Raw genomic sequence first — 15,906 nt, 5'->3', positions numbered from 1 at the left:
TTTGTATTTTGGATTTTGTTTTACTCTTATTTTCTTTGTAAAAGGATTCTTAGTCTCCTATGGCAGTGAGTCTTATCCTTGGGAGGTGTGTTTTCCACCAAGTGAGTGAATTCTACTCCTATTTGGTTCATGATTCCATAAACATCCATTAGAGAGTCAAATGGCTCCTTTCCTTGGCTGAATGTTTTTGTAATGTCCTACTATGAGTCTTTGTACTCAGAGGTTGGATTCTCTTTTCTATCCGGAGAGATTTAGGCTTCTGAGGTGCCATCAATCTACTTGAAAATTGGTTTGGAGATGCCATCTGATTGGACTATGGTCTATGTGTAGTCTCTATGATCAGCAGGAAGATCCACCTGGCTATATTCCTATTTATTGTTTGTGGTTGTCTAATTTATGGTCTTTGGTGGTTTTCTTCTTTTGGGTGGCTTGGTTCTTCCTTGGAAGATCAGAGTTATACCACATTGGTGGCATGACAGTTTTTGAGGTCAAGGTAGAAAAAATGAAGGATGATCCTTTTGTGCTTATTTGAGACAAATCGAGAAAAGAGGAACAAAAGAATTTTTGAAGGTTTATATCATACATTATTAGTGATGAAAGCACTATTCTTAAAGCCTTTGCTTCCATGGTTAAACTGCTTCTGCTTATGGGCCAGAGGATATTAACTGCTCCTTGCCAGATTTTGTTGACAGTTTATGTATCGGTAGTCAAGAATGGAATTGTTTGGAATTTTCCTTATTTCACTTTGACATTGGTACATCTTGTATATTTCCTGTATGCTAGGTTGCATTCCATTTTTCTGAGGTGCTTATTTAATGCCTTACTATGCTAATTTGCCTATGAAAGAAGAAGAAACTATTATCGTTCTTCCACATAATTATTGATGAAGTTTTTTCTCTTGTTATTTTATGTTCTTTCTTGACCTATATATGTAAGAAAGGAATTTAAGTATCATCTTGTTAATATATATTTGTTTGCCAAAGATGTGCAGCATTCCTGGTTTCTTATCCTTTGTTTTAATGAATCAAGCTCTTATGGGGAAGCAGCTTCATAATTCAAACTATATTCACCTGTTCTTCTTGACACCAAATATTTTTAAGTAAAATGGTGGGATCTAGGACCTAGCACAAGTTTCCATGAAGAATTTGAATGATTGCAAATTGGAATAAAAAATTGATCTTTTCAATAAATTGTGTTTGGTAAGGTTCTTTAGGGATGTGGGGAATGTCATGATGTGGAGGGAGTTCTAACAGTATTCTCTGAGTCAAATCTTTCTTCTGAAGTTGTACTCTTACCATTGACTACTCCTGTCTGTTTAAGAATATCCATGTTTCTTTGGCTTCTTCTATTGGTTCTGGCCAGAAGTGAGAGACAAATGTACAAAGGTAACCCTTGATGAGGAGTACCAACTTGTGTATGTGCAAGAGGGATACTAATTCTATAACCATTAAGTCACCCATTGTTTTGTGCTATTGTGGGACTTGTTATGCTATCTTTACGAGTGTTGTGTTGGTTGTTTCCTTGAATGTTGTCTGTCCTAGTGATCAGTAGCCGGTAGATTAGAACAATCAATTGTTGTAGTAAGTCATTTGGCTATGCTTCAATTATTGCAGCAAGTCATCTTGGCTACTCTTTGTATTCCCTGTTTACACAGTTCTGTCTTCTCTTAAATAATATAATTGATTAGAAAAAATTAATATTCTGTTTATGTTTAGTGCAACTTGCAATTCTTGTTTGTATGTGTTTACTCCTTTCACTTTTATTCTTAATTATTCTCTTATGTTTGTATTCCTTGTGCTGCTGAAAACAGTGGTGAGCGGTAGGCTAGGAACAACTTCAAGGTATATGAGCAGCACAACATGATCCACAGCATGGAATAATATCTGGTTCTCCACCAATGTGAGTTGAAAGATAATGAATAAATCTGATGAGTGATATCCCTGGTATTGCACAAACCCCTTCTCCTCCACCGACAACTGTATACTTGTTTTCACATATCTGGTGGAGCTATTGGAACGATGCTTGGGTCTGACATTGCCTATGTATGTATGATGAATCCAAGAAATGTAGCTGGTAGACACAGAGAAAAGGAAAAAGAACAGGAAATGTACATCAAAGCATGGATTATATTTACTTTCAATAGTATCATAATTTTGATGAGTCCAGAGTGATCCTAACTTTTATCTGCTGAGATTGTTGTTGTTTCTTTTCATTTTTAGGCTTTCAGTTGCCTTTTTCCTTTTTGTTGTTCTGCAACTACTTCTAGCAAGATAGAGTAGGAACTTACCCTACTTGAGGTTATGATCATGTGTTTAATCCTCTGTTGTCCATCTGGCAATACTAGAAAAGACATGCTTCCCAATATTGTGAGTTTTTTCAATCCTCTTCTCAATGCCACATACCGTGAGCCTGCTGCAACTATTTTGATTGTTTCATTTAGGTTGAGGTCCTCGTGGCTGTTTGGTGGAGGCCACAGCCAGCAAAAGCAAGGAAATAGGCTCCAAGAAGCAGGGTTTGGATTGGATTGGCAATGATTCTAAGAAACATTTCTAACTTCTCTATCACGTGAAAATAATTCTTTTTATAAAAATTTGAAGTACTAGAAATGTTAGAAGCACTTCTTAAAATCACTACCAAATGAATTCTTAAACTTATGAGCATTCAAAGTACTTCTATTTTGGAGTATTTATATTCTAATACCATTTAGAATCTGCAACGTTTTAAGCAACATGGCTACATATGTAGTCCCATGGCTGAAAATTATCTTGAACTCTCCTTTCTAGGCCAAATATCAGGAGCAATGCTATATGCCAAAACTCTTGCACCAGACTTTAATTTTTTCAAGTATCAATGGTGAGGCTTCATGATTAAGAGAAGGGTTTATTTTTCTCCTTTACATAAAGCAAGGGGCTGGACTTGGATGCCAGAGCCTGCAAATTCTGACTCAAGCCCAAGCCTTCCAATATTCAAAATGCTTGCCTGTTGCCTTAAAGGTCAAAATTTCCTTTAGTCTCTTCAATTTGATTGCTTATTTGGGAGATCATGTAGGAGACCTCTAAGTGCATCGTACCACATTGGTTTAATAGACCATCTTTGTGCTAGCATCCTAGGCATACAGTAATGGGGAGTACTTAGTGGAACACCATATACTTTCTAGTTGTAGAGATGTTCTAAGAATCACAGAAAAGTTGTATAGTCGGGAGACTGCACTCGATGCTGTAAAATAGCATTCAGTGTAATACCTTTGGAGGACTCCCCAGCACAAAACGGTTTAGCATGTATGCAGTCACCCAAGGAAAGAAGGAAGATACGAGACCCATGCACACCATGTTTTATACTTAGAAAAATTGAAATATTTGAGAACAGTGACTGGTATGTCCCTTATGATCTCCTTATCCTTGAGATCCAATCACAAATTTTAAACACAACCATTTTGAGTTTTGGCCGATGAACTGCCTCGCAACAGTCCTATGTGATATGGGAGATGACACAAAATAATTTAAACTGTCAGGAATGTAGGATTTGTTCCAAAAAAATATGAAGGTAATGAAAAAGATATAGGGAAAACATTTACCTCAAAATCAAAGACATGCACAAAATTCAGTAAGATATCCCCTACCCAACGTGAAAATGTGCAATTACTTTAGAAGAAGCCCGGGATGTCCCTTTCCCACGGCCCACTGCCTCTGCCACTACAGACCCTCTCCATGCCCAATACAGAGGGTTTTTGTCCTAGGCCCAACAGGTATTAACATGGGCCGGGCCACGACTAAAGAAACATGTTTGGTTGCACCTAGTTTGAAATTCCAGGGATTAGGGTTTTAGGGTTCTCTTATAAGCGGCTCATTCGATCAGTACCCACGTCTAGAGGGAGAGGGAGAGGGAGAGAGACAGAGAGAGGGAGCAGCCATGGTCCACGTCTCCTTCTATCGCAACTGTAAGCCTTCTCTTTTTATGTTTTCGTTTAGATTCCTTCTTAATATTTGATCTATCAAACTTCCCTATTATTAATACCTGCCTTTTCTTTTAGTATTTATTCTGGATTTTTGGGGGACTGTTTTTATGTTTCCGTCATCGAATTTCTTTAGTATTAATTTCCACGTCTGTTTGGTTACTGAGAAAATGCAGGGAAACAATGTAAATTAAATGTTTGTTTTATGGTTTTGTTATAAACAAGTTTGTGGGCTTCTTTTTGATTTCCTTGGATCGGTCTTAGTAAACGCAAATTAGGGTTTTTTCTTTTTTCTTTTCCTTGAATGTTAGGATTTTATAGTGAGGAATTTGTAACTGGATCTACATGAGATAAAAAAGTTGTTTTGATTTTCCCATGTGTACACCACTTGTCTCAATCTTTCTTCCCCCCTTCTTCCCCCCCTCCCCCCCCCCCCCCCCCCCTCTTTTTTTCTTGTGAACACTCTGTTTAAGTAATGTTTTAGCTGTTATGTTTTCACTATAGGGCTTGCATATTTACTTTGTTCTCTATTAAATAAACAGAAAAAAGATGTAATAATTCAAGTTTTTAGCTGTTAGGTATGCTCAGTTTTCTCAGCCACCAAACAAAACCTAAATTAGCCTCTTTGAGTTCTGTTTAACACACGTGAGTATTTGTCTTATTTGCTCTTAATTATATGGCATTTGCTGAACAACTTCAGATGGGAAGACTTTTAAGAAGCCCCGCCGTCCATACGAGAAGGAGCGGTTGGATGCTGAGCTGAAGCTGGTGGGAGAGTATGGGCTCCGGTGCAAAAGAGAGCTGTGGAGGGTTCAGTATGTTTTGAGCCGAATCCGTAATAATGCTAGGATGCTTTTGACCCTTGATGAGAAGAACCCTCGTCGGATCTTTGAGGGTGAAGCACTTCTTCGCCGTATGAACCGGTATGGGCTTTTGGATGAGAGTCAGAATAAGCTTGATTATGTCTTGGCATTGACCGTGGAGAACTTCCTTGAGCGCCGCCTTCAAACTCTTGTGTTCAAATCCGGTATGGCAAAGTCCATTCACCACGCCCGAGTGCTCATCAGGCAGAGGCATATCAGGTAAATTTAAGGGATAAATGATGAAATGAAATCATCCATGGGGAAAAATGGCTCACTTAATGATGAAATGAAATCATCCCTGATGGGAAAAAATGACTTACTTTTCTAAAACTAGGAATATCCCTTTTTTTGGATGTAAAATATCCTGTAGCCAACTTTTTTAACACCAATCTCACATCAAAGCACTTTCTGAAAGAAAAAAAAAAAGCACAGCGTTTTTTGGTCCATTAGAGGTTATATTTACAATTTTAAAACAATGGAGGTTACCTTTACAAAGTGAGGATTATTTTACCCTTTTGGCCCAAATATTCCTAAATTATTTTAAATGTTCTTACATATTTTACTTTTATACTATCTAATATTGGTATTGGCTTGGACAATCAACCTTGTAAATAAGACTGATATTAGACATTCTTTCCAGCTAAGCCTAAAAAAAAAAGAGGAAATAGATACCTTCATTTTTAACCAAGTTCCTAAAAGTATGGAACCATCTGTGAAAGTAGCTTTTTTCTTCTGAAAGTTATGTTGCCTTAATTTTCATGTTTCTCATTATAGTATGTGCAGTGTGAGATAGAACTGTGGCAATTACTGTTAGAATAATGTCAACTCAAGCGTCTTGTAGATAATTCTGGGGGTTGTTGAAAGATGGCCCATTTGGGTTTTCTTTGGGATATACCTTATCTGGGTGTTGGAGTTAACTATCCATCTCTTTGAATCTATTTCACCCAACTTTCTTTATGAAAGTATGTGGATTTTAATTTTAGTGTTTCTTCTTGTGATGATATGTGAATGAATTGAAGAAAGATTGTGATAATAGCATTAGCCATTGCATTTATTACGTCCAGAAGTGCTATTTAGGAGTAACAGAAGTGTTTTTTGTTGTATTGATTGTGAAGTAAAAGTAAGTAAAAAGCATAAAAAGTATTTTTCCTAAATGTTACTAGGGAATATGTATATTAGCTAGGGAATATTACTGTTGCGGGTGTGTTTTGACCATGGTGATACTGGTGATGAAGGTGGATATGGTCAGGTGATGGTCAAGAAGGTGGCAATGGAGTTTGCATTGATGGTGACACTGTTAGATGCTGTATCCACAATTGTTTGGGTGGTGGTGGTGGATGAGATAGTGTGAACGAGGTTCATTATTGAGTGGCTAGGTTTGCAACAATTGTCTTGGTGGTATGAGAGTGGTTTTGGAGATTGTATGATGGTTGCATTAGAGTGTTGGTGATGATAGTGTTGTTCAGAAAAGCCCTTTAAAGGCACTTTTTCCCCTTTGAGTGTCGCAATTCCTTTCTTTGTTTGCTTTAGCCATTTCTAAGGAGGCGTGTTGGTGGATGTTTGGAATTACTCAGTTGAAGAGGGGGGGGAGTCCTTGCTTCTCTAGTTCTTTGAATGATTGGGAGGTGGATTGTGTAGAGAGGTTTTTGTTAGGGGGGGGTTGGGGGGGAGTCCTTGCTTCTCTAGATCTTTGAATGATTGGGAGGTGGATTGTGTAGAGAGGTTTTTGTTAAGTTTGCATGGGAAGAAAGTGTGTAGGGATGAGGAAGATAAGGTGCTATGTATAGAGACGAAGAGCGGCAAGTTTACAGTTAAGTCCCTGTAAAACATCTTGGGGCTGGGCAGTTCAGTTTCTTTTCCAACGAGAGTCATTTGGAACCTGTGGGTACAACCTAAAGGATGCTTCTTTGCTTGGGAGACAATGTGGGGAAATGCTTTAACATTAGAGCAAGTCCAAAGAAGAGGGTGGTATTTAGCGAATAAATGTTATCTTTGCCAATTGGAGGAAGAATTCATTGATCACATCCTTTTTCACTATGTAAAGATAAGGGTTTTATGGGAGTTGCTCTTTGCACTTTTCAGGGTGTCTTAGGTGCCTTCCTTGGTGGTTAGAGAGACACTACTGGGTTGGCATGATTCATTTGTGGGCAAAAAGGGCATCAAGATTTGAAGAGTGAACCTTATGCATCTTTTGGACAGTTTGGAAGGCAAGGAATATGATGGTTTTCGACAATCAAATGCTTTCAATCCAAGCGTTAAAAAGTTTTTTTGTTTGCCTTCTTTGGTCAGAGACTAAAATGTTTATAAAAGATGGTTATTTGACTCTAGTTAGTTTCTTTGATTGGTCATGCTCTTGTTGAGGGTAGCCGTGTTGTTGTGCTTCTTTTTTTGGTAGATCCTTCTCTTGTTTGAGCCTTTTGGCACCGCTTTCAACTATATATATGTACTTTATCTACACAAGGACACTTTTTCCTCTTCTGCTTATAGAACATTGGAATAGTAAGAAAGATAAAATCATCATACCTAGATGAAGTATATTCCTTGTCTAAAGTGGTGAATTGATCCTTTGTAACCCTAGACATGTCTGCACTAATATTTGGTCTTGTTTTGACATTTGATTTAGAGTAAGAGTAATCACTAACTGGTGCTCAGGTTCTTATTTTCTTTGCCTTTACATTTTTCTTTTCCCTTTTTCCTTTCTTTAGTTTAGCAACAACTCATAACATATCTTTGTTAAGTTTTAGGTTAGACAAATAATTTGAATTTTTTGGTTATTAAATTGTCATGGTTTTATAACTATAGCAACCCTTTATACTGTTGTTCAAAGCAAGGTTCAACATTATTACATAGACTACTGGGTGAGGGGGGCTTAAAAGATTCAAGAAAGACATTCTTCTTCATTGTTAACATAGATGTAAAAAATTTATTTAACAGAGACTATTTTAGCCTCCATTCACAATTTTAAAAAGTTTGAACAAAGGCAATTCTCTCTTTAATCCATGTACACAGTCCTCCATGTTATCTTAAAAAGTCATCTGTTGTGTTATTAGCATTCCTGTTTTAAAGAACATTCTTATATATAGCATTTTGTGTATTGTCTTCATATATCATATATAAAACTTGTTTGGCCATGATGTTTGGACTATCATACACTTCAATATAGAAATGATAGCCAATTGTTTGACCGTGCTGCTGTTATGTCTTATGTGGCAGGGTGGGGAGGCAGGTTGTGAACATTCCCTCTTTCCTTGTGAGGATGGATTCACAGAAGCATATTGACTTCTCACTTACAAGTCCACTCGGAGGTGGGCGTCCCGGAAGGGTGAAGCGAAAGAACCAGAAGGCAGCTGCAAAGAAGGCTGCTGGTGGCGATGGAGATGAAGAAGATGAGGATTGAGCTCTTGGTTGGGGATCTTTGCGATTAGTAATTTAAAAGGCACATGTCTTGTCTTGTGTTTATCACCCTTTTATATTTAGGCTAATTTTGATGCAAGACTGCTCAATGTTTCGGTTTGGTTTCTAGATTCTGAATTTTGATTTTAAGGTTTCAAAAAAATTTTGCTTGCATTTTGTTGTATGACTTGGAGGGCAATTTGAAATATTTATTTTGGGTATTTAGACCAGGACAGATTGACTCGTTATTTGCATAGAGTTTTTATGCCTTCGATCTGTTTAGAGAAGCAGTCCTTGCCTCTCATTGTCTGAGACACGATTGATTGTTTATTTTCAAGGTCAAATTTTTACCAAACCCGGCCACCTATTTAAATGCTGGGTACAGAGACAGAAATGGAAGGCTTCCTGACTGCCTAGTTAACCCTGCCTCAGCCCTCACCCCCAAGTGGAGATCCCTCAATACCAGTTAGTTTTCCCTGCAACATGTTTTTAGTCTTTTAATCCAGGCACTCCCATAATCTCTTACCATTTCTTGTAAAATTTGTTCTTTGTGTTTCAAGGGTTCAATTCATATGAACACTAACAATTGATTATGACTTTTATATCATGTATGAGCACTGAAAAAATGTCATACTTCCAGGGTCCCTTTAAAATATTGTTCTGTGGGCACGCAGCTGATGCTCGCTTGTTTTCCATTCAATACGTATATATTTATATAATAATAATTCCCCTGTATTGACCCAAAAGGGAGAATTGGTCATAGCTAGGAAGAGGATCGGACATAAATGGCTAGCTCAATTTCCGAAACAACCATTAGAGGCATGGATCCTATCAACTTCATCAAAGGTTACAACAAACTGAACCACCTTGAAGATCAAGCAGCACCTTCCACCCACACCCACAAGAAACCCCTCCTCATCACCATCACCATCTCCTTCATTCTCCTTTTCACCTTGATCATCGGTGCGGTGGTGGGAGCACTCGTTCACCATTCCTACACCCAATCACCCGAATACCCCTCCCTTTCTTCCAGCTACGCCGACTCTATCAAAACCATCTGCAATGTCACTCAGTACCCTGTCTCCTGCTTCTCCACTCTCTCCACCCTCAACGCCTCCCCAAAATTCGATCCAGAGCTCATCTTCATGGCCTCTCTCAAAATCTCCTTCACCCACCTCTCCAATCTCTCATCCTTCCCCAAAACCCTAATTCTCCGAGCCAAGGATCCTCGTTCCGAGGCGGCGTTGCGGGACTGCGAGAGCCTCCTGGAAGACGCCTCTGCCCAAGTCAACAACACGATATCGGCCATGGAGGTGGGCCCGGGAAAGAAGATGATGACGGAGTCGAAGATAGAGGACATGAGAACGTGGCTAAGCAGCGCGATCACGGATCAGGAGACGTGCTTGGATGGATTGGAAGAGATGAATTCAAGCGTTGTGGAAGAGGTCAAGAACACGATGCAGCCTTCTAAGGAGTTCACCAGCAACAGCTTAGCAATTCTTGCTAACATCAAGGTCCTCCTTCAAAACTTCAATCTCACCATGCACTGATAGTTGTTGGGTCTGTGACCTCCTGTTCTAAAAAGTGTGTTTTAATTTCTACTGGATTATACAAATATGAAATTTCTGTCTTGCATTGTACACCAATTGTGTTTTAATTTCTACTGGATTATACAAATATGAAATTTCTGTCTTGCATTGTACACCAATTGTTTTTTCCCTTTTTCTTTTCTTTTTTTTTTCTTTAAAAATAAAAATAAAAATATTATTCTAATCATCAGGGCTCCCCTCCAATTTCATATAAATTTGTAATTTTTTCAATTTCCAAAGTGTTCTACATAATAATTAAAAAGCAAATATGCCCACAGAATATGACTCTTAAAACTAATAGAGCACCAACAAATTATTGTCAATAAAGGATGTTTTAGATAAAGACAACTTGAAGTTGATTTCTCTTACTTTTAATAATGTTTAGGAAATTAAGAAACCATGAGACAAAAACATCTTCAAGTTGAGACTTTCCTAGAAACTTCTCCTACATATGCCAATGCCTTGTCTAAGCCCACAAAACAAAGTGGGTTTTGAAACTTTTGATCATATCCATGTTTTCTTTTCTAAACATTTATCAAATCATTGGTGCACACAAAAAACAAAGAAGGGAGTGAAAATGCCAGAGAAAGGAAAGTGGGATTCGTCGGGCAAAGAGAGAGAAAACTTGGTGGAGTAGGGAGGGGGGAAAAGGAAAATGCGGCTTTTGGAAAAACGACTCTTGGTCTTGGGTTTTGAACTTGATTAAGATAATTGAGAATTAACAAACAACGGTAGACTAGGAAATTAAGGACTTTACGATATATGTTAATAAGAATATTGGAAACTAAATATATTTATAGGGTAAAGATATATTTTTAGGAAAAATAAAAAAATGCAAGTAATTTTAAAAAATGAGGTATAATTCTTTTAAATTTTAATGAAGTATGAATCTAAATATTATTTATATTTAAAACATCAAGTTATTCCAAGAAAATACTCAATTGAAAAAACAATTTCATAAAACACGTTTTTTTTAGTTTTGAGAACAAAAATTTATTTTTCGTCGGTTTCTAAACTCAATTTTATTTCTAAAAAAATAAAAATAAATAATTTTTTTTAGCTTTTTTAACTAATCAATTGAGCTATGCTTATAAAAATAGAGGATATTTTTGTTTCCTATTTTATAAGCCAAATAATAGCTTGATGATTCTGTGAAGATAAACTGGTTGTTGGCTCCTCAAATGCATAATTTGGTAGAGGAGAGACCCATTGAAATCGCATTGCACATTGCCATATTTGCCTCAAATGGCGAGCTATTGATTTGGTCAGTTGTGAAGTTGATTGTGGGGCTAAATGTGGAGGAGGTTTAACTTCTATTAGCCAATCAATTAATCTATTTTGGGAGTGGGCGGTTGTCTATCAAGCAGGCTTTTTTGTGGATGGTGTAGTTAATACAGATGGTATCATTCTTTTTGGGGACCATATTTGGTTTGAAAACCAATCGAGGTGATATTTCCTTGATGAAAATGATCATCAACTGTCAGGTTACTTAATCAATAATTGGGTTTACACTAAGCTAGTGACATGCGAATTCATGTAAGATTTCTAACATGTCCGCTACTTTCTAGGTAAATATGTCATGATTTTCTTCCAATATTTTCATCATTTGCTGTTCTTCATTGGAGTCAAGTGACTCCTGTTAGAGCGTAGCAACAGTAATCCCTCCGAGCAGCTTTCTCATTCCTTTTTGTGTTGGATGAACCTGTAAAAACGTGTCTTCGGATCTTTATCCAAGCAAGCCCCTCTAATGGCTAAGTTAGCTTAAAGAGAATTTGTGGCAAAGTTTTCTTGCAAATCAGATTGCGCACCTTTCCTTCTGGCTATCTAGGGATTTTTATAGTGGTTGGTCTCTAACGTTGTTCTAGTCTTCATGATTGTCCTTTATTATGGTTTAAATACGTAATACTCAAATCATTGACTGTCAATAATGGTTGCTTATTTATTACGTGTAATGGTTGCTTAGTTGTCCCACGGGAAACGCGTAATGATCTTATTCATGGCATTCAGCCACTCGAATGGATGTTGCTTTGGTCAAGTGATATGATCTTCCTTAAGAGTTCATCTGAGCAGATCCATTCGAGTAGCTCACTACTTAAGTACCCACCACTCCAGTTCATTATCTTTCTTTATTCTTCTAATAGGATTAGTTTTAAATTTTCAACTGTCGACGACTCCCAAGGTGGTTGTTCACATGGTTCCCTTGTCTTCGAGTCACATAGGAATTTCTATTTTAAGGATGGAAGTGGTGTGAGCTCTCTTGGTTTTACTATTTTATTGTTGATCTGTTTGATGGCTAATATGCAACATGATTTTTCCATGACTTGGTCATCTTAGAGAACACGCATTCCTTCTTTGTTAGAGAACTTTATCTTTTGGTGATATGAAGATGAGATTGTCTGCATGTCATGGATTTATGGTTGTCCCATGATGATGTTATACAAAGATGGTCTATCCAATACCAAGAACATGTTGGGATGAGATTGTCTGCATGTCATGGATTTATGGTTGTCCCATGATGATGTTATACAAAGATGGTCTATCCAATACCAAGAACATGTTGGGATGAGTGACCAGTCCTACTATTACCGACAAGGTAGACCAACATGTCGTTTATTCCTATCAAGGGCAAGTCAGAGATTGAAAAAAGTCCAATTTGTTCATATGTGGAGTTATAGGAGATTAGTTGCGCTCCCAGGGCCAGTAGTACTCGACGTCATACTTCAAAGTTGGCTACCCTTAGTGTGGCACGTAGAGGATCATAGTGAGGAATCCCGATTTGTCGTAACTTGTGGTTAGAGAAAGTGAGCCGATTATGCAATGTCGTATCAGAGGTTAATGTGCCATTTTGTGAGGGGTCATTCGCAGTTTGTCCCTTTGCTTTTATAGTTCCTTGAGTTTTTATTTTAGCTTCATGCAGCATGGGTCCTCCTTGAACGTCCACTTCAATTGTGAAGCATGTCTCCTTCGGGTGTAAAGGAAATTAATCTCTCCTCTTTGCCTTGGTCTTCTCTTCGTTGAGGATAGCATGAATGAAAGTGTGGATGTGATCCCTTGAAGAGCTTGCAAAGCGCTGGGTTCAATGACTCTAAGCGGTTGCATGGATTCAACCAAGCTGGGTCGAACAAGTGTCAGTAGTTGTTTAAAAGGGTGGGGCTCCGTCGCATAGTTGTTAGCTAGGTGAGTTGGTGTGCTGACTAATTTCTTCTAGTTCCCCCTTATTTGTGTGATTTGCTGGATGTGATTCTCATTTCTTTTATCAAGCTCTTTCATACGTCTTAACATTTCCTCTTGGTTTTTTTGTAAGTCTTCTCTTCATTTCTTCCACGCGCCCTTTTATCCTTGATGCTTGTGAAGAAGGATCATCTTGTGGATGCTTGTTATTAGTCTAAGTTTGGACCATGGCTGATAAGTTGCTTTTCTTTCATTTCCCACAAACAACGCCAACCTAATTTGTCTTCTAATGACTTTGGAGGATCATTTTGTTCACGTTTACTATTAGTCTGAGGTTGGACCATGGTTGACAAGTTGCTTGTCTTTTATTTCCTATAGGTGCTGTCAATATGTTTTTGTCTTATATTGGCTCAAAGTTATCCTGGATTGATCTTATATATAGACCTACAAAGAAGATGGTTGGGACAAGGAGCTGGTAACTCAGGCCAACCCCTCTACAATGATCCAATTAGCCATGGTTTTCCATCAGAGAACAAATTAATAGATAAAAGTATGTGTGCTCACTAACCTCTGGATAAGCGACCCTGCTCCTCTTTAGAGTGCAATTAATGTGGTTCGTTTTACTTAGGTCATAAATTAATAGTATTGGTTGCTTCATTATTATGAAAGGTCATCTATTTGAGAATGATGTGAAATATCATTCATCCTATTCTGATAGAGAGTGCACGGGATTCTACATCACCACTACCCTCCATTGAACGAGGACCCACGGGACTGATTAATCCACCCCTACATTTTACGATCCCTATCATTGAAAACTTATATGTAAATTATAAAATAAAAATGAAATAAAATAAAATTTTAATGACCCAAGAACCAAAATTATTTTTAAAGCATTTAAATTTAGCTTTAACAGCCTTTACAACAATTTTCACTCTCAGGCACAATAAAATTTGGACTTGGAATAACTTTGAGGGAAATCTCAATTGATCCGGTCTTGGGTTTACTCTCTAATGATCACCAATTCGAGTCCCCACAAAGCCACTGAAGGTTTACTCGATCGTAAACTTCAAGGTTCAGTGGGATTTGTCGAGTTGCGTGTACACTTTTGGACTACCAATATGGTACATTAATCAATCATTTAGCCAAAGAAAATAGCATGCAGATCACAAACTAATATCTGAATAGATTTCATGCACTAAGCTAAAATTATAATTTCATAGCACATCTTACCAATCAACTAACAAAACAAGCCAAAATTTTAAATTAAAAAATAAAAAACAACTAATTTAAATAAGCAACATGATCATTAATATGTTGGTATGGTTTTGTATTCTCCTGTCTTATTATATTCTAAACATCGAATCATGATCCCATAATTTACTAAATCAAACACAGCATTTGAGGTCTGTTAGCTGCATATGATATTCTACTTCAGCCTTGAACCCCAAAATCAGTACTTTGTTTTAAGAAAAACTCAGCACCTAAACGACAAAGAAGAGAGAAATAGAAAAGAGACCCGAAGAAAAACCCAAATACATATATGTTGCACATAAATAATTTATCTCACTGGTTGGAGTCCTGACCAGACAAAGAAAGAAGAAAATCAGAACATTGTGGGGTGGGTTGCAGGAAGATATAATACATCTTTTGTCTGGTATTATGACTTGAAAGCAATTCCAGCTGAGAGAGGAAGGGGACTAAAGATCTATCGCTGCAATAAACTTCTAAGTTGCTCAACCTCAACACCATTAATATTATCAAGAGAATCAAGAAGCTGGGATAGTCTCTCACTCAGGTCGCCCACCTCTCTGTGTAGCCTCTTTATGTAACTGCACGTTTCTTTCAGAATCCTCCATGCCGATGCCTGCAACCAAACCAATTACGTTGAAAAAAGCCAAGGTTAGCATTTAAATTCACAACAGTCTTTTTCTTTTCATCCGATCATGATTTGGACGTATGCATGTTCCCTGTACATCAATGAACTGTCTCTATATGTAAACCACCCTTGTTTCCTCTCTCTTTTTAGCTTAATGGCTACGGTGCAGTTTACTTAGAACTTGAAGCCACTTCTGCAGTATGAAATTGGTATTATCCTTGTTATAAGTATCATTATTATGCTAATTAATTTTTCTTCAAGATTCGAGTTTTGAATTAAAGCCTTTAAAAGAGACTGGGCTCTCCCTCTCTCCGTTAATGTCCAGTACTGCAAGTCATCTTGGCAAGGCTCTTGTTCCTTTCTTCCGGGACATGATATGAAAGTCTAGATGACGGCCGAGACAGAAAATTGGTACTCATGGAGAGAGGAAAGCAGCAAGGTCAAATGCATAAGCTTCTAATATTCAGAATAAGAAATGAAAAAAACAAAAAAACAAAAAACACCCAGGCTAGCCTACCCCTGTAGACGTGCGCCTTTGATTTGAATGAGGTAGCAACGCCTGCAGTTTGAGGATGAGGTCGTTAATCTCATCGTCGGTGACTCGTGAAGCTCTTGCTCTTTGGGTAGACATGGGTGGGAGGGAGGGAGGGAGGGGGGTGGGGTTGTGGAAATTGAGGAAGGGCAGTGGGGGAAGTTGAATTGGGAAGGGGAGGGAGCTTAAAATAGTGGCAGTGTGACCAGTAAGCACACAAGTTGGTTGGAAGAAAAAACGATTGACAGTAACGTTTCTGATTTTGATAACTCCAGTGGGGGCCCATTTGTCCAACAGCATTGAACAATAAGGGCCCACAATGAAGTGGGCCTTGGGTAAATTAAGTCTTGGAAAGGAGCCCATCAGCTCAACAGTTGCCTAGTTTGGCAACACAGACTTCTACATACATCTCCCCAAGATGGACACGTGTCTATTATTTAGATTGTATTTTAGGCCGCTTATCATAGATGTTTACGTGCTACCAGAAAAGATACCTTGGTTTTTGTTTGTTTGGGGAGACCATTAGT

The 15,906-nt window shown here is 37.9% G+C and overlaps 3 protein-coding genes and 1 long non-coding RNA gene across 4 annotated transcripts in view; 3 read left to right on the top strand and 1 right to left on the bottom strand.

Moving 5' to 3' along the window:
* LOC100243300 (PH, RCC1 and FYVE domains-containing protein 1) overlaps positions 1-2,299 on the top strand; it is a 44,210-nt gene extending 41,911 nt beyond the window's left edge. The window contains 1 exon segment of the mRNA XM_019226592.2: positions 1,811-2,299. The gene's annotated coding sequence lies outside the window, so the exon portion shown is untranslated.
* Positions 2,300-3,765: 1,466 nt separating this feature from the next.
* Positions 3,766-8,438, top strand: LOC100260300 (small ribosomal subunit protein uS4y). Its single transcript, XM_002275130.5, has 3 exons — positions 3,766-3,937; positions 4,653-5,034; positions 8,029-8,438. Exons 1-3 carry the CDS (start codon positions 3,910-3,912, stop codon positions 8,210-8,212), a joined length of 594 nt encoding a protein of 197 aa, XP_002275166.1. The 5' UTR covers positions 3,766-3,909; the 3' UTR covers positions 8,213-8,438.
* A 555-nt stretch (positions 8,439-8,993) lies between these two features.
* LOC100265519 (putative pectinesterase/pectinesterase inhibitor 26) lies at positions 8,994-9,758 on the top strand. The gene has a single exon (XM_002275081.3). The coding sequence runs from the start codon at positions 8,994-8,996 to the stop codon at positions 9,756-9,758; it is 765 nt and encodes a 254-aa protein (XP_002275117.2).
* A 4,533-nt stretch (positions 9,759-14,291) lies between these two features.
* LOC109124298 (uncharacterized) lies at positions 14,292-15,498 on the bottom strand. Its single transcript, XR_002032261.2, has 2 exons — positions 15,365-15,498; positions 14,292-14,835 (listed from the first exon to the last, which is right to left on the bottom strand). It is a non-coding gene; the product is annotated as an uncharacterized LOC109124298 (long non-coding RNA).
* Between the last annotated feature and the right edge of the window lie 408 nt (positions 15,499-15,906).

The sequence above is a fragment of the Vitis vinifera genome, chromosome 17 (assembly GCF_030704535.1).
Source record: "Vitis vinifera cultivar Pinot Noir 40024 chromosome 17, ASM3070453v1".
NCBI classification, from domain to species: domain Eukaryota; kingdom Viridiplantae; phylum Streptophyta; class Magnoliopsida; order Vitales; family Vitaceae; genus Vitis; species Vitis vinifera.
This window is presented reverse-complemented; position numbering and strand designations above follow the sequence as displayed.